General features: G+C 36.8%; 2 protein-coding genes across 2 annotated transcripts in view; both read left to right on the top strand.

Moving 5' to 3' along the window:
- The window catches only part of LOC123550568 (uncharacterized), a 6706-nt gene extending 6390 nt beyond the window's left edge, over nucleotides 1-316 (top strand). Inside the window, exon 4 of the mRNA XM_045339000.1 lies at nucleotides 294-316. Within this exon, the coding sequence (XP_045194935.1) occupies nucleotides 294-316 (23 nt within the window). The remainder of the gene's footprint in view (nucleotides 1-293) is intronic.
- Nucleotides 317-10908: 10592 nt separating this feature from the next.
- Nucleotides 10909-18188, top strand: LOC123549251 (uncharacterized). Its single transcript, XM_045337176.2, has 5 exons — nucleotides 10909-11544; nucleotides 12274-12424; nucleotides 13522-13629; nucleotides 13926-14081; nucleotides 16963-18188. Exons 1-5 carry the CDS (start codon nucleotides 11008-11010, stop codon nucleotides 17340-17342), a joined length of 1332 nt encoding a protein of 443 aa, XP_045193111.2. The 5' UTR covers nucleotides 10909-11007; the 3' UTR covers nucleotides 17343-18188.
- The last annotated feature ends 461 nt before the right edge of the window (nucleotides 18189-18649 follow it).

Below are 18649 nucleotides of genomic sequence, written 5' to 3'. Positions count from 1 at the left end.
AGTAGTGATTGTAGCATCAGTAGCAGTAGCAGCAGCAATAGTGGTAGTAGTAGAAGTAGTAGATGCTTTTATGGTGTAAAAAAACTAATGACATATCTGATTATACTTTCAAAATATATGAAAGTCTAAAAAAATCTATGTTCCAAAGATTAGCGCTGTAAAGTATATGTTTGATTAATTCATTGACTAAAGAGTCTCGACTGGGCAACAAGTTAAAACATCCTTATTATGCATATAACATTGTTCAAACTTGAGTTTTATTGACATATCCTTTTAGCAATTCATTGTTGTAGAAGAACTTTCAAAAACTGTCTAAACACGATGACACCACTGAACAATTAAAAAAATGCGGAATGGCAGCCATTTTTTACGTGAAGTTGGCAGTACAGCAGTAGCAGCAGTAATAGCAGTTAACTGCTACTACTGCCAGCAGTTACAGCAGTTAACTGCTACTACTGTCAGCAGTTACAGCAGTTAACTGCTACTACTGCCAGCAGTTACAGCAGTTAATAAGTTGTTACACTAGTTTATGTTACTGACATTAGATATTTTGTTTCCCTTTCTTCACAATAGACATTCATATCAGTACATCAAAATGCTGTCTCATATTGCCATTTTCCCTTTATTTACTGTTATTTTACAGAGGGATGCGCTCCCTGTCCACACACCCATGCTCCTACGCACATGGTAAAGTAAGTTTCAACAAGTTTGATGTATTTAATTCCCCTGATTTACTCGTTATGAAAAGGAAAGTAGAAAAATCGCGATTTTCCAGACAGTTACATGTAAATGGTTTCGTAAGTGGCCCGAGTACGTTTTCTTAATAAAATGAATAAATGTATTCATAGGCATAAATATTCATTGGATTATCTTTAATGATTATTGAAGTGAAGATAGGAATAAATATTGACAAAAAGATGTTTGCGATAAAATCGGATTCAGCAGTCCTGGCTCCGTATAGACAATTATGTATCAATCCTTCGCCAATGGTAGATTTGGAAAACGAGGAAACTTTGGGGGTCCCCAGCTCCGCCCCAGACCTTTATTAGCGGATCGGACCGGGGGGCCGTTCTAGAGAGGGTTGTCCCCCACCAGGCACGGGTGGCCGCCATTCCGTGAAAACTCTTGTTTGGGAGGAACCCGGGTCGAGGTGTGAGGCGGGGTGGGTCGGGGGTGGCCTAAAATCGTTCCAGCAGTTAATAGGAGGTCCCTACGGGACCTTTATCTAGGGTTGTGACCGGGTGGCCGTTGTAGAGGGTGGCGGTCTATGGGGGGCCAGCATAGTGGCTATTCCGGAAAAACTCTTGTTTACTCGCGAGCGGGTCTCAAAGTTGGTTTCAGGCCATTTTCGGAATTTTTCTGTTTTTCCAGTTTGGACGCCCTCAGCTCCGCCCCAGACCTTTATTAGCGGATCAGACCGGGTGGCCGTTGTAGAGAGGGTTGTCCCCCACCAGGCATGGGGGGGTCGCCATTCCGGGAAAACTCTTGTTTGGGAGGAACCCGGGTCGAGGTGTGAGGCGGGGAGGGATCGGGGGCGGCCTAAAATCGTTCCAGCAGTTAATAGGAGGTCCCTACGGGACCTTTATCTAGGGTTGAGACCGGGTGGCCGTTGTAGAGGGTGGCGGTCTATGGGGAGCCAGCATAGTGGCTATTCCGGGAAAACTCTTGTTTACTCGCGAGCGGGTCTCAAAGTTGGTTTCAGGCCATTTTCGGAATTTTTCAATTTTTCCAGTTTGGACGCCCCCAGCTCCACCCCAGACCTTTATTAGCGGATCGGACCGGGTGGCCGTTGTAGAGAGGGTTGTCCCCCACCAGGCACGGGTGGCCGCCATTTCGGGAAAACTCTTGTTTGGGAGGAACCCGAGCCGAGGTCGGGCGGTATTTGCCGGGAAAACTCTTGTTTTTGAGAAATCGGGGCGGGGTGTGGTTGGAGTTGCTTTCTTTCAGCAGTAAATACACCAGAAATATATACGAAACTTGTTTATTGCTCTTGTTGGCTGTAACAAGAACCTTGTTAATTGCTGTCATAAACCATTTTAATGCTAGCAGTAACAGGAACCTGCTAAATCACTTTCATAAAATATTTAACCGCTGGTAGTTACGCGTAATTTGAATAGCAAACTGCAAAATATTTTGCATTTTGTAGTTCGAATTGCAAAATGATTTCTGTTGCCTTGGTATTGAAGGGGAGTCAGAAATGGCATAGCTTTGTGCAACTGACTCATTTATACGGTTTCCAGCATACTGGGGTACATTGTTATTAGAAACTCTTGATGCTTGTGTTTCTGCATATAATATAGTCCCAGTGTGGAAATACATTTTTCACAATTTTTCCGTTCATACTTCTCTTTGCCGAGTAAACTAAACTAATCTTACCTACTGACATTGATTGTGATCTGAGGTCAGTGTACTAGTACTCAGCCCATATTCTTTTCATAGCATCGCCAAAAAGACAACTTGTTGAATCTTAACCGGAATTGGAAAAAGCGCATTTGAAATTCGAACTGCAAAATGGAAAATATTTCTCGGTTTGCAATTCAAATTACAAGCACAGAAGTGAGTGAAATGTTAGATTTTAAAGCCTGAAAACCATTTTCTCGGAAAGCAAATCGCGGTATATATTTCTTGAACCGCAAAATTAAAATCTAGCAAAAAACTGCTGTTCTTGACACGTTTCGAGGATGTTTTAACAGAAGAGTAAACGTGTTCTCGTGTTCACGTGCTATTAAAACAGTTTTTTTATATATATGCGCGTTTTATGCTAGAATTGCGATAACCCATGTTCATTTCGTGTTATAACATCTTAAGATATCCATCGGGATACATTGGTACTCTCGCCCTACCGAGCTTGGGCACTAACCGATCCCTAGGGATTCTGCAGCTGTTATAACAAGAAAAAAAACGTGCGTTATCCATACATTCATTTTGAAATGCAAACTGCAAAATATGTAGCGCAAATAAGAATGAAATGTTTAATTCAAAATTCTGAAAAGCTCAAAATATTAACAACTTTCTCGAAAAGCGAATCGCGATTAATTTATATCTTAAACGGCGAAAAAAAAAATTTCAATTTGAATAGCACAGCACAAAATATTTTGCCGTTAGTAATTAAAAATACAAAGCGCAAAGGTGACTGAAATGTTCAATTTTAAAGCCTGAAATATATTCATTTTTAAATACTGAAAAGCTCAAAACTTCACAATTCATATATATCATGAATAATAAGTACAACTTCATTTTGCCATTCGAATCGCAAATCGCAGAAAAGAAAGACAGTTTGCAATTCAAAATACAAAGCGCGGACGTGACTGAAATGTTCAATGCTAAAGCCCGAGTTGCTCAAAATATTAACATTTTTCATGGAAAGCGAATCGCGGATATTTACCTAGACTGGCTTCCGTCCCTATGTTTGTTCTTATTTACATTTCATTAAGAGGGAAGTAACTCCAGCAGGGTGTTTATACATTGACATTTTTTATTGCCCCTAGCTCCGAACATAGGTTCAGCCATCAGATAAAATGTGCTATTTTAGAGGCTTAAGATTTTCTTATTTTGCTTGCAGTATTTATATAAATAAAGAACCATGCAGCCAGGGAGTCAGGCTAATATTTACCTCTCGAACTACAAAATAAAAGTTAATTTTGCAGTTTGAACTGCAAAGTGCAAAATGCAAAATATTTTGCAGTTTGCAATTCAATAATAAGGCCTGAAAGGCAAAATACAATAGTATCTTTCTTAGAAAGAGAATCGCCGTTCATATATATCTTGGACCGCAAAATAAAAATTCATTTTGCAATTCGAACTGTAAATTGCAAAATGTTTTGCAGTTTGCAATTCAAATTTCAAAGTGAAAATTAGATTGAAATGTTAAATTTAAAAGCCAGAAAAGCAAATTACAATAACATCTTTCTCGGAAACGAATCGCTGTTTATATATTATATTGTGAACCGCAAAATAAAAATTCATTTTGCAATTCGAACTGCAAATGCGAAATGTGAAATGCGAAAATCTTTCTCGGAAAGCGATCGTGGTTTATATAAGTCTTGAATAGCAAAATAAAAATTCATTTTGCAATTCGAACTGCAAAATGCAAAATGTTTTGCAGTTTGCATTTCATATTACAATGTACAAATTAGATTGAATTGTTAAGTTTCAATCCAAAAAAGCCCAAAACAATAACAGCTTTCTCGGAAAGCAATCGCGGTTCTAATCTGGCTACCGACTAGATAATTTTTTTTTTTTTTAGAAAAAAAATCTGTAAATAATTCTGACTTCATCAGCCCTGGCTCTGATTATCTGTTTTGAGAAGAAAAGGGACATAATTACACAGAATTTGAATAGTCTCAAGAGTTCTCTCCTATGAACAAAACATTAGGTCTGAACACAGACTATCGCGGTTCATACAATTCTTGAATTGCAAAATAAAAATTCATTTTGCAATTCGAATCGCAAACTGCAAAACAGTTGGTGGTTTTCAATTCGAATCGCAATCTGCGAAACAGTTTGCAGTTTGCAATTCGAACTGCAAAATGCAAGATAGTTTGCGGTTTGCAATTCGAATTGCGAACTGCAAACTGCAAACTGCAGACCAACTTAACGCCTATACAGTAACACAAGAAAACTCGGAAACTGCTTTCATTCGTCATTTCACTGCTTGAAGTAACAGAAGTATGGTAAACTGCTCTCATAGACCACTTAACTGCTGGCACAAACATAATTGAGACTGCTGGTCTTATATAATTTATATGAGAATTTTAAACTGCTCGTATATACCAGTTAACTGCTAGCAATAACAGACATAAAAACCTGATCAACTGTTCAAATAAACCATACTGATAAACTGTTCTTAGTCATATTTAAATATTGGCAGTTACATATATAGGAGACTGGTAAACGTTCTTGTAAGCTATTTAACTGCTGACAGTAAAATAGTAAGAAAAATGACAAAACTGCTCTTAGTAATACTGTTTTATTGCTGGTGGTTGCATATCCTGCTCTTAAAAACATCATTTAACTACCTGTAGTAACATATACATGAAACTGATGAAAGTAATCGCAGAAACAACTTTTAACTATGGACAGTAACATCTATCTGACACTGATACCAGATAGCGTCATTTAACTGCTATCATTATATAATATAATGTTTATAGGAAATATAGAAAACTCAAAAATTCGTATATTTTAACAGCTGTCAATATCATATAGAAAACAGCTGAAACTGTAGTAAGTGACAATATGTAACTGCTGGCAGTGACATACACAAAGAAATGATAAAGCATGTCGTAGAAACATCATTTACCTGCTGGCGATAACATCTATAACAGGCTGAGGAGTGTTCGAATCCCGACTAGGCACTTTTCCCGCCTCATTATCGTGGAAGAAGCACAGATGTAAAATCATTGCACATAACACTTAGCAACAGAACATAACAAGTCTTTGACAATGTCCGTAAAAGAAATGACTATTGAGTAATTTTGTGACAAAAAAATGAATATCCTTGGACGTTGCACTTGCGCGATCCGGCCAATAACATGAAATTTAATAAGAACAACTGAACGCGCACGAGACTTCGTTTACAAGTTTGAAGATAGAAATAGATTAAGAACGCTTCAGTATACGATACGGACAAATGTATGTGTGAAGGGTAGGTTTGACGGCCTATTACACATTTCCCATCACCTAACTGGTAATACAGATTTATTAACTGTTGTAACTGCTGGCAGTGGTAGCAGTTAACTGGTGTTAGTACACACGATGAATTGCTGTCACTGCTGGAAGTTAACTGCGATACGCAATAAACTGGTGTAACTGCTGGCAGTATAATAATAATAATAATAATAATAATAATAAAGCCTTTATTTAACGAGGAAAACTCATTTGACGAACAACATCAATCTTCCATGAGGCCCTCAAAACAATATATAACATATACATCTAAAATATTTACATGGTACATTGTAACATATAGAAGACAGACAAGTGCATTCAATACCAGTATTTTGTTTATACTATAACTATACGAAGTGCAATATTAGAAATATTAAGTATTATGATTGTGTGTTGTGCCAAGCTATGTATAGTGATTTGAATTGCCCTACTGATGATGCTCTTTTTATATGACTCGGTAAGGAATTCCAGATAGTAGCACCAGAATAGGTAAAACTTTTTTTAAATAGTTCAGTTTTCGGTCGAGGAAGGTAAAGCTGCAAATTAGAATCTGACCTCAAAGTTCGAGCATGTATGTCACAGCTAAATGTAAATGAATTTCTGAGGTAAATAGGTGCTTGATCGTTTAGACTTTTGTACATTAAAACTGCTTTTTGAAATATTACCCGCTCCGGAAAAGTCATCCAGTTTAATTCTCGAAATAATTCAGCAGAAGGGGTATCGAAGTCTTTATCAAGAATTAGGCGAGCTGCTCTTTTTTGAAACTTAACAATTTTGTCTTCTAATGAATTAGAACAGCTTCCCCATATTACATGAACAGTTAACTGTTGTAACTGCTGGCAGTAGTAGCAGTTAACTGCTGTAAATGCTGGCAGTAGCAGCAGTTAACTGCTCCTACTGCTGCTACTGCTGTACTGCCAACTTCACGCTGATCCATTTTTTTCCCAGTTAAAGTGACATTTTCATGTTTTATGTAAGCCATTTCCTGTTTTTATTTCATTGTGGACAAATACTTGACATTTTAGTAGCATTTGCATTTATGAAAATATAAACAAACAAACCTATATATGACCACTACTTTTCTTGGTGTCTTTTTGTGGTTTATAGGTCATTTAAGAATAATATTCTTTTATTATAAGGCTAGACCTGCTTTTTTAAAACGGGTCTGGCAGCTCTCATAAGATTTTTAATTTTATATAGAATATTATATAGCAAATTTATTTACTACTGTATATCATCAATTTTGGTTTAGACTGATCACTACCAATTAAAATGTAAGCCTCCGCATGTCTGTACCGATAAGGGAAAGTAACACTGTGTTGGAGTTTGCGAAATGGCATACAAGGTGAAAAAGGGTTGCGTAAGAATTTTATGTCTTGAAAAGAGACATTGAAAGAAGCGAAAAGGAGTAAAATCAGCGGGTTGTATTTAATGGACTGTAGTTTTCTTATATAAAAGTTATCTTTTTTCTATAGTAGCGAAATAGTTCTTAATGGAAATATAAGTCTCTGAAAATCTGATATGCTAGAAAATGTCTACATTCAGTTACCCAGTTAGTGGATTTTAAATGAAATAAAGAACATTCGGGTTTAGTGGTGTTCAGCCTATATATACGTATTAACAGGGTAGTCAAACCTATTTTGCAATTCTGATTGGCCGGAATTACCCTTCACCATCGGATATTGCACAGGCCTATATTTTGTTCAAAACTTCTCCCTTAAGAATGATATAACTTGTATCGGTCTAAAAAAGTATGTCATTTATTCAATTTTATGACATATCTACCTTAGTTTTCTTTACTTCAGATTCAAAGAACTTGTGAATTGTTACTATGAATCTTCTTAAGATGGTGTTCTTGAAACACTTTACTCCTAAGTTCAAACTTTGTTATAAAGTATGCTTCTTGAAACGGATCCAGGTACTTAAAACAGTCTATTGATCAAAAAGAATTCGTATTCGTTGAATGTTACGGAAGCGTACGCGTAATCAATAATCGTAATCAATATGGCACCGTTGGCGGTCAAATCTGACCTTTGATAATTCATTTGTCTGCACACATGCACTTTGTATTCAATTCAGTTCAATTCGATTCAATTTAGTTACGTCTCCTCATATGCATAAAACAATTAATAACGCATAATAAAATCTTATCAAAATATATATGCCATTCTTAGACGGGTACGCATAGCTTGATGTAATGAATAAATATAGCTGCTATTTTCATTTATACAGGCCATTTTCTTTCTTTCTTTTTAAATAAAAAGTTGTGAACCGAACCTTATCTTAACAACTAGAAAAAAAGTATTTATACACTGAGATCCGAAAGGCTTTACCTTGGCTTTGCTTATATACAAGTGTGTTAAACAAAAAGCAAAACCATTTAACCATGAAGTTCCAGTTTTCTTAGTACAAAAGGGGTCATAATTCCGACGACAAAATGCAATGTAAGCAAGAGTTAAGAGTTATGGTTCTTTAAAAAGAAGAAAGAAAATGTCTTCAAAGTTTAAAAAGCTATTGCTTTTACAATATTCAAGAAAGATATTTCTACGCTAACAGCAACTGTTGACCAAGAAATTCAAATTTTGCTAAGTACAAAAAGGGCCGTAATTCTGAAAAAATGTACGTGAGAGTTATAGTTCTTGGCCTACTTACTCATTTTGTGATGGCAAATAAGCACAAAGTTTCAAATGTATATTTCTTAAACTTAATTGAGAAAAAGTGGATGTAAACAAAATTTAAAACCAACGCCAACCATCAAGTGCCCACCGAATCTCGTAGATTTTTTCCCAAAGATCAGACAAGCTAAAATTGATTAAAATAATATATCGAAAGTGATTTAAAAACATAGTCATCACATCAAATCAAATTTGATGTAAGTTGTCAGATTCAAAATATCCTTTTAGTAGATACTTACCCTATTAAGCCCTCTTTACACAAGGGAAACAATCTTTTTATAGAGTGAAATTATTGAGTGAACACCGTTTGTCAATCATAATCCTGTCCATGTTGTACCAGTGCAATAGAAAAGTAACCTATCTATGTTACCTGCTATACATGATAACACAGTCATGCATCTAACAGTCCTGAAATTGTTTTCTTTGATTTTCTCATATTTCTAGATAGTTTTCCTATACTTTGACGCATATATATGTATATAGGTAGCAGAGATCATTCTCTCTCCAGCAGTAGCTTTCTCAACATATTTTACCGTGTGAAATTCTGTGGGTTTTAACATTTTTAAAAAAATCGCCTGTTTGTTGACAAATTTCACCAGAAAAAAAATGTCACACTTTCCCCCAGGACATTAAATAATTTTATCCTTACATATTTTCTTTTCGAAGTGCTGATCTCTGCCGTAATTGCTTCTAATTATGCATGATTTTTCGTGCCTAGAGGTAAAATGTGCATGCTTTGCATAGAGATACTATGTACATAGCCACCTAAGCCTACAATACAGTTTTAGCGGAGTTGTCTCCATTTTTTCCAGATATTTTACCCATGATAATTTTATTCAGCTAAAAAAAACTCTTTTTCAGAAAATGATATCTGAAATATTTTTTCAGACTGCGCACTTTGAAGCAGTTAGCTACACATATATCTGTAATAGATAGCGAAATGTTTGTACAAAAAAAAAAAAACAAAAAAAAAAAAACTTTAGATATCTGGAAGCCTGACAAACATTATGCTAGTTATACATCTTAGTAATCTAATATTAATTTGATTATGCATTTCAGCCATTAAATACCACGTTTATGTCAATACTTACACCCGACTTTTTACATTTGTTTTGAATGTAATTAATGATCTCTATGAAAAAGCCCGAACTCCTTGGAAACATACCGAGCTGCGGTGAGGCACCTGTCCCGCTACTCTCCCACGCATCGGTCGAATATAACAATACATTTCCATATGTGAAGCGGTAGTGGATTCTCAACGCTGCTAAAGGAGCGTACTGTCCCGCAATCGGGAGGTCGAAGATTCGAGCCCTGTCAGAGGCGGATCTTGTTACTGAAGAGAGACCGGTTGGTGCCAGGTGCCTGGCATTAAAAATAGGATTCGGGAAGTAATGCTGTTCAATGTATACAGGTGTCTCATAAGCCAACTTGGCTGGTCCTTTCAGTAGGGGTGCCACTATAACAAACAAACTCTTTACTTTACTTTTTACAGGGTATTTATAGTTTCTGCTTTTTGATTGACAAAAAAATCAGAATTTTAACCAAGATTTTGTAATGTACATAATAACATAGTTTAAATTGCACAAAAGACATGTAATAATATACAGACAATATAAAACACACGAGGTACATTATGACAAGACATATCATCGAAATGAATATTTTTAGCAAAAAACTTAAAATCATTATTATTGTTACATAACTTTGAAACCGAGAAAGACAAAATACATGTATAATTTTCCAAAAGTACGAAAATAAATCATATGACTCTCATCGAGATGTCACGTTTTAGAACACGATATATTGCGTTGTAACCATACTTAGACATGAACTTCTTTGTTATTTTTTTATGTTATGCTCTATTAAGCCTTTAGACGGGTAGATCACGCATCTATTTATAAACTGTCAGGTCACGATTTGTACGTTAAATGTGCAAGCACTCCGGGGGAAATTGAACAGTGATATGATACTGTCTGCGGGCATCTTTCAGTAAATTACTGGAAGTTTTGTTAAAACAGAAGAACCATTTTTTTTATATCTGAAAATGCTCGAAAATCGCCGTAATACCTCAAAAATCGTTGAAGTTGTGTGTGAAAATAATACTCGTACATTCATGTATATGTTTGCGTATGATGCATTTGATGCTATTATCTGTATATTTTTTTTAAATATTTGAAAATATCATGATATTGTAAGGTTAATAAGCGGATAGGCGACACTGTCATAGTTATATTGGTATTGGTTCCTGTCAGAAAAAAAAAGTTTGTTTTTTTATCAGAAACCAGTCTAGACGCAGTAGGAGCTGCTATTTTTTTTTCAGTGTGCTGGGAGTTGATTCAAAAGTTATTTTTCTGTCTTCTTAATAAAAATAAACATTTAATATGTCTACATTTCACCAATGTGTAGTCAATTTACACATGCAAACATTTTACATACATGTGTGTTTATTAAATAAGTTATGTTTTACGAAATATTTAATCAATACCATTGACAAACGTTTTGCTGCAGTACTCTCCCAAAAGAGTGATTTTAACTGCAATTGATTTCCTCCAGCCTTGCGTACCTTGTAGGTAACAATCGATTTACAGCAGTGGCGAGGGAACTGCTTACCAATACCAGTTCGTTACTTACGTAGGAACAGTGCAAAAGGACATTCCGTTGTATGATTAAGATGGCGTGCGAGAAACGGTCGCATCTTTGTGCGATTCTTGTTTTGTGTTCGCTAGCTCTCTTTTTCCACATTGTTGGTTTTGTGACACCGGGATGGCTTATCATGAGACGGTCTGTGGAGGACGTTTCCTTCTTCTCAATGAAGGGACAACTCATCGATAACGGTGGCGTTACTGTACCCCCGGGGGCGGAGGATGACGAGCCGGACATTTTGTTCAGAAAGAGAAGATCCGATCATGACGGTGATAGTAGCAGTTCAGAAGAGCACGAAAATGATGATAGGCCGCACCACGACGGGCCGCACGACGGGCCGCACGACGGCGGGCCGCCCCATGGAGGGCCACCCCACAGACCGCACCACGACGGGCCCCACCACGGTGGACCTGACCATCACGGTGATAGAACTCATCGCCCGCCAAAGAAAATGCCTAGACCGACTACAGAACAGGCACTACAAGAAAAACTGGAAGGAGAAGAGGATATGATGAAGGAAAAGATGATGTTTGGCGCCTGGATGATGGAAGTTACGGTATTTGCTTTCTTTTAGATGTCAGATTATTGACTAGATTCATGTATTTCGGATATTTCTAGATACATTTTAAATACATGATAATACCGCTTTTACTGCGTGATAAAAAATTCCTTATGAAACTTAGTAGTCGTGAAGTATCTAACCACTTTATAAACAGGAAAATGCATTCAGGTAAGAAAATACTGTTCGTCCGTAAAATCAGGATACAAGCTTTTTTTAATTGGTACGTAAGTTGCATCTTAGAGCCATGTCGCATCCGCAAGAAGTTTGTATAGCTAGAATATCATGTAGGGCTCACACCTTGAGTCAGACTTCCCATTCAACATAAGCTGAAATAAATAAGGATCATCCAGAATCGGTCTTGAAGGGATGTTGCGATATACTTTCCTTCCAGAACGGACATTGACAGCTGACTAGGTCGAAAATCCTGACAGCAGTGGCTGATCGTATTCAAATAAACTTGCGGGACTTTCTCCACAATTGATGTTTTAGTAAATACGTTAGTCTAAAAAATAAGGCCCTTTTGAATTTTTTTTACCATTCCGGCCAGTAATATGGGCTGTAGAAGTCCGAAGAGTTACGGACTCTGGGATTATTTTAAGCAGTTCCGTAAATTGGACTTTTGTCGACTTTGTCAGTCTTTTGAAAATTAGTCAGAAATACATTTTTCGATGTACAAAAAAAAAAAGCTACGGACTGAAATTCAGGTTTTTTTGGTCATTTCAGGCAGAAGATAGTTTCAATGTAAAAACAAGTTACGGACTCTGGTATTCTACTGTGTGTGTCTATAAAGGGAGAATGGGAGACCACGATTCAAAAGAAAAACACATGGACATGGATCGATCATCCAGTGAAGAAGACGATCATGAACGGAAAGGTATGTATATGAACTTACAACAATCAAAATAGTGGTCATTTGATATTTTAGTGCCCAAAAGAAGACCAAAGTCACTGTTTGTAAAAATGAATAGTTTTTGAAGAATTTTAAACATTTCTATGAATAAAGAATAACAGTGTAATACTCCACCTCAAAAAAGAAAATTGACCAACGTATTTTAAAACAATAAAAAATAACAATTTCAACTACAAGTATTTCTTTAAAAATGATTGCTAAAAATTAAATGCAAAGGAAAGCAGAAAAAATCATAATTAAACAACTTTTGACCAAAAGAAATGCTCATAAGTGTATAGCACCACATAATACAATTCACTTATTGTATTCATACACCGCGTTTGATAAAAAAACCCCCAACTTAATGGTAACTTTGTCGCACAAATGTTTTTTGTTTTCTGACCGACCGTATGTATTCCTTGTTCATCACTTGCGGATTGCTGTTTAAAAGGTTCCAATGTCATAAACTAAACTTAGAGACAGTCTTAGTCGGATTAAACTGTTTTCATGTTAAAATGTTTTCATTTACTGTCACACGCTATGTTGTATGGGTATTTAAACAGTTTTAACTATGATGTTCAGACGGGAAGGAATGTCCAAATTAAGTTGATTAGATATGAAGGCCTTCGTGAAGACTGCCACATCGCTTACAGATATTTTTTAAACTGACCGCTATTGAACCAGATATTTCTGAAAATGGCTAACCCCGCATGGAGGCAGTTAGTCAGTTAAGTGTTTTATGACGCGATTTACACACTCTAGCAAATATCCCTAATATTATAAATTTCTAAAGTCTCTCGAGTTTAAACTGCAAAGCGTGGTAATTAGTTCATACAAGCAAGGAAATTATTTTACAGAATTAAGACGATGCAATACAAATAGACCTCTAAAAATAAATTTAATACGCCATTTTGGTCAAATATTCAAATGTCCATAGTTTTCTCATTTTCAAGGCTTTCACGTCTCTAAGAAGGCCTCCATTACAACAACGCTGCCTTTCCCTTTAACTTCAAAACATTGTAGTGTTATACCATCATCTTGATATAGTGTATATACGACTTATATTTTATATTTTTATTCAGGACGGTGTCGTTGCAAGAAGATCTCGACAAAATGTGCCTTACACTATGCATCTATGTATGAAGACTTTTCGTTCTTTACCCCCAAAGGCGGCTACCTGAGCTACAAAAGTAAGTTTTAGTGCTTTCGTTCTCGTATTTTAAATTCTATTTGTTCTTATTCTTTCTAAAAAAATATAAGTCATTCTATCTGATGAAGGAAGCAAGTGAAAATCTTAAAACTGAAGTGTCCCGACGCCGTCCCTGTATACAGCATATGTAAAACGGAATTGTGAACGTCCGTAATGCCCGCAACTATTAGTGCATAACTTATTTCACTCATAGCGAGGTGTAGTTAAAAGCAAACTATAAAATACAGCGTCCATTACTTTTAAGAATTGGGTATTCATTACTCATATTTTTTGCAGACTTTGGCAACGCAAGTTTGACGGAACACCGTGTAGAGAATTGCCTCGTCTTGGTTTTCATGTTCCTTGGTTTGGTCGCTGCCATCGCAGGGTTCAAAAAGGTCAATGGGTGCAGATGTGCCGGAGGTGCCTGTGTTATCTTCATGTTACTTGCCGGTAAGCTTAAAAACACTTTATACTGTACTTCCGTATTACTTTATTCTATAAAAACAAAAAAGCGAGTGTTAAAGAAAAACAAAGAAATTCATTAAATTCAACGACGGTCCCTTTTGGCATGACGCATTACAAGAATAAATACATATAAGACTTGTTTTGTATGTTGTATCTACTTGCTATTATTTTGTAACCAAATTTGGCATGTTTCCACATAACTACTATAATATTTCAAAGGTTTTATGAAACTTAATATGAAGTCATTTTGGTACTTTTCCATAGTCGACATGGCTCTAATTGACGAGAGATATTATTACCTTATATATTATTACAAAAGCTTTTTGAAACCTAAATCGCCCGTGGTATGACATGCAAAAATCCCCATTTTCTTTTAAAATGTATATATGTACATTTAAAGAGTATTTTGAATCGGGAAGAAGAGACAAATGCGACACTTCACGTAAAAAGGCCCGCTTATAGTCAATTTTTTCAAGTATGGGTTTTAGTGAACATTGAAAAAAAAGTCTACTTTATGTATAGTGGGTTTATCTTAATAAATGAGCTGTGCCATGGGAAAACCATCATAGTGGGTGTGTGACCAGCATGGATCCAGACCAGCCTGCGCATCCGCGCAGTCTGGTCAGGCTCCATGCTGTTCGCTTTTAAAGCCTATTGGAATTGGAGAAACTGTTAGCGAACAGCATGGATCCTGACCAGACTGCGCGGTGTAAGAGGCTACTCACGAAGTTCACTCTAAACTCTCTGTAGGATGATCTTAGGTCTTTAACCACTCCCATAAAACCCGGCCTTCCCTTTTTCTATGAAAGAGGCTTCCTATCAAGTCCGGCCTCCAGTCCCTGTGGGTGGGCTTAAGCCTGTAACCGCCCCGATAAAAGCCGCCCTTTCCTCCCTTTATGGCAGAGACTTCCCACCAGGAGCAGCCTCTGTTGTGTGATATGCTTTGACACTAACACTTCTGCCCGTCCCTATCAAGCCAGACCCCGCCCGCACGCTTAGTTCAGTAGGTAGAGCGTTGGTATACGGAACGCGGGGTCGTGAATTCTGTCCTTGGGCGCGGCGTATGTTCTTCGTGACTATTTGATAAACGACATTGTGTCTGAAATCATTAGTCCTCCGCCTCTGATTCATGTGGGGAAGTTGGCAGTTACTTGCGGAGAACAGGTTTGTACTGGTACAGAATCCAGGAACACTGATAAGGTTAACTGCCCGCCGTTACATGACTGAAATACTGTTGAAAAACGGCGTTATACCCAAAACAAACAAATCAAGCCAGACCGAGCCAGTCTCGATAGCCTTTGACCAAGTTCGGTATCCCCAATTTTAAGTAACGTATTTACGACCGTTTCAAAACATTTTGTCAAACAAAAGGAGATTATAGGTAAAATATAAGATATTAAACAACTCGATATATCACAGATGTTACTATGGGAACACTGTATAAGAATTTACATGTCGCATAGTCATATCCATGGAAACATTGATTGACAAGATAATGACAATAATGTTGTTGTGGTCGGGGATTTCTGATTATTGACCTCGCTTATTGTTTAATACCCTAAGAAAACGGCATAAAAACTTTAATACAAGAGGAATTATCAAAAAAAAACATTTCATTGACTTAAATGTGCGTTTAAGTCTATAATGTATTCAGTTGCAAAATAGGTTCAGCATTTATCATGGGTGATAGAGCAGTTTTTCCCCCTCGTAGTGACTTGTTTCAAAACCCGAGCATCTGATTGACTGCCTCTGAGCATGCCCTGAAATTTGATTAATTTTAAACAGATTTTGTTCAGTTACAGTCGTTTTGTAACTGGAATTATTTTGAAGCGCTCAGCAGTAGTTTTTTTCTTAAATATACCGTTTTAGACCGTTTCGCGCCAACTTGATACAGGGGATACTAATAATGTCATTTTGTGTGTAGAACAGTGAAAGGCATTAGAACCCTCGCCTCTATTGTAGAAATACAATGTAAATAATGAGAGTTCATGTAAATGACAAACACCTAATCAGTGTTGAAAATAATAATTCCGCAGCTATACAGTAGATTTATCTGGAGGATTAGCCTGACCTCGCACGTGACATAAAATAATATGACTATCATATGATATGGAAAAAAATATATATAGTCAAGAAATTGATACATCGCAGTAGCAAAGATTCTCGTCTCAAGTTTCATTCAATTGCCTCACATAGAAGTTCTAGTTTATTACCGTTTTGAAATGCATTCCTTTGGGAACATGTCTTGAAGAATCGATATATTAATTAAAGAGATGATATTCATTTCAAAAGCTGATACAATTTATAAAAGATTATAAAAAACAAATACAAGTATGTTATATTTATCCACAAGGATATTGCTTTGTTCGCGGTTATTCCCTCGCCACGAGCGGTGGGGGTTATAGAAATGGTCTCCGTCCGTCCGTAGCAATTATGTCCGCTCCATATAACTTAAACCCCTTGAAGGATTTTCATGAAACTTGGGTCAATTGATCACCTCATCAAGACGGTGTGCAGAACTCATGAGTCAGCCATTTCGGCTCAAGGTCAAGGTCACAACTTAAGGTCAAAGGTTTGAGCCTTCCATTTTGTGTTCGCTCTGTGTCTTCTAAACCCCTTGAAGGATTTTCAAGAAACTTTGGTCAAATGATCACCTCATCAAGACGATGTGCAGAACTCATAAGTCAGCCATGTTGGCCAAAAGTCAAGGTCACAAGTCAGGGTCATTATTATTACGGGTAAGGGATAGAAGTTCTGTCGTCCCCATCCCTACATCATTCTCTTTTTTGAAGGAAACGTTTATGGAACATTTCTGAAGTCATCTTTGTTCCATAAGATTGTTAATTCAGAGGAGTTTTTTTTTCAGCGTTCATCGCCCTTGTGCCTGTAGCCCGGCTTAGTCACTACAGCGTCAACAGACATCATCAAGGATCAGCGGTCAGGGTGCACGCCCCATACTCTGTTATTGCCACTGGTCTCGGCTCCATTTTCGCTCTTATCACAGCCCTTGTTGCCGGATGTGCCTTGATGAAAACCCGAAAGGAAAGAGCTGGAAAGTGGTACCAGTTTAACAACGAACTGGAATTGCCCAAGGAAAACAAAGAAAAGCCCGGTTTATACTTCACTGCAGAAGCACTTCCGGCGAAACCAGGACTGTATGACGTCTGTGACTTTGGAGACATCAAACCAGTCGAAGAAGTGAAGAAACCGGAAGCGGAAGAAGAGCCTGATGAGTTCGTTTTGTAAAGCGTGTACAAGACATTCATTTAAAGCTTGATTTCAGGTTACATACCTAAAGTTCGGTGTGCATAGATTTCCTGTTTTATGTTAAGTGTCACTGTGACCATCCTAGCTCTCATACAGTTTTGCCGCACTTCAATTCGCATACCACACACTTACACACACACACACTTTCAACAAATGTTTACACCGAGCCCATTGGTGATTGAATGACATCACTTTCATCACTGTCTGCTAGGTGATTTTTCTACGGATCGCATCGAAAAGGAAAATATTTCAAGTAAATATCCAATCATTTCAATAAATTGTCAAAGCCAAAAGATTTTCAGGATGTTTTATAAATTATCTGATATTTTATTTATCTTTTGCATAAATTTTTGACCAATCGGCAATTTCCTTAGACACAATTGACTTTTCCCGAACTTGATTCTTTATAGGTCTGTAACCATCAGTTTGTTATTTAAGTTTGTCCTGAGAGTGAATTGTATCTCCGATATAGTGATTGCTTGATACTTTTTAAATGTTTAATTGTTGTATTGTTAATGCTTACTGTGTACTTCGTTGATGTAATATTTTTCGCTTTCTTTATTTTGTTCCAAGTTTTACTCAGTCTTGTGATACCGGATGTTTTCGGTTGACATTGCTGGACGATGATTAGAGTCGGACTCGATAGGCACATTTGCTAGAAAACGTTAAAAGTTTCAAATTCAAAAATCTATTTCTGAATTGAAGTTATCGGCGTGGTAGAAAAAAAAAGCGATTTAACTGTTAAAAGGAACAATCAATTTTATAACAGTGTTGATATTGTTTAACAAATGTCATTTTGGTATAATAAAATATATCTTTATAAGAGTTGACTTTATCTGTGTATATTTTGAAATGGAAAATTATCATCAAAGAAGGAAAATTATTTTCTTTTTCACAGTCACTTTCCTGGATAACGAAGGTAAAAGGTACCAGAGGACCGTCGAATCAGAGTCTATACATTCGGAAAATGTAATAAACGCAAGCAAACAACTGTTTTACGCCCAAACCATTAATAATTGAATGGCAAGCATGTAAGAGATGAAGTCTTGTTACTTGATCACTGTTTGAGATAAGAGTTATCAAAGCGCTAAGGGGAGAAAACGCTAACAGCGAAATTGACTTAATCGTAGTATTTGCACACTTCCTTCCCCTGATAAGTGAGGAAAATTTCTCAGTATGAGGAACGTGGGCATTTGTTTTGCTTCCCCAGCAAGACTCTAACAATTTCATTGGTTAAAGGAGGCGACGTGGCGACTCCCTATATTTCTTTGGGGGTTCAGTCAATT

This window comes from Mercenaria mercenaria, chromosome 6 (assembly GCF_021730395.1).
Source record: "Mercenaria mercenaria strain notata chromosome 6, MADL_Memer_1, whole genome shotgun sequence".
Taxonomy (NCBI): domain Eukaryota; kingdom Metazoa; phylum Mollusca; class Bivalvia; order Venerida; family Veneridae; genus Mercenaria; species Mercenaria mercenaria.
This window is presented reverse-complemented; position numbering and strand designations above follow the sequence as displayed.

Bases quoted from the DNA above. Each gene is read 5' to 3' on its own strand.
- LOC123549251 (XM_045337176.2), top strand. From the start codon at position 11,008: ATGATTAAGATGGCGTGCGAGAAACGGTCGCATCTTTGTGCGATTCTT. The intron at 13,630-13,925 runs GTAAGTTTTAGT...TATTTTTTGCAG, and splicing joins CGGCTACCTGAGCTACAAAA to ACTTTGGCAACGCAAGTTTG. The intron at 14,082-16,962 runs GTAAGCTTAAAA...TTTTTTTTTCAG, and splicing joins TATCTTCATGTTACTTGCCG to CGTTCATCGCCCTTGTGCCT.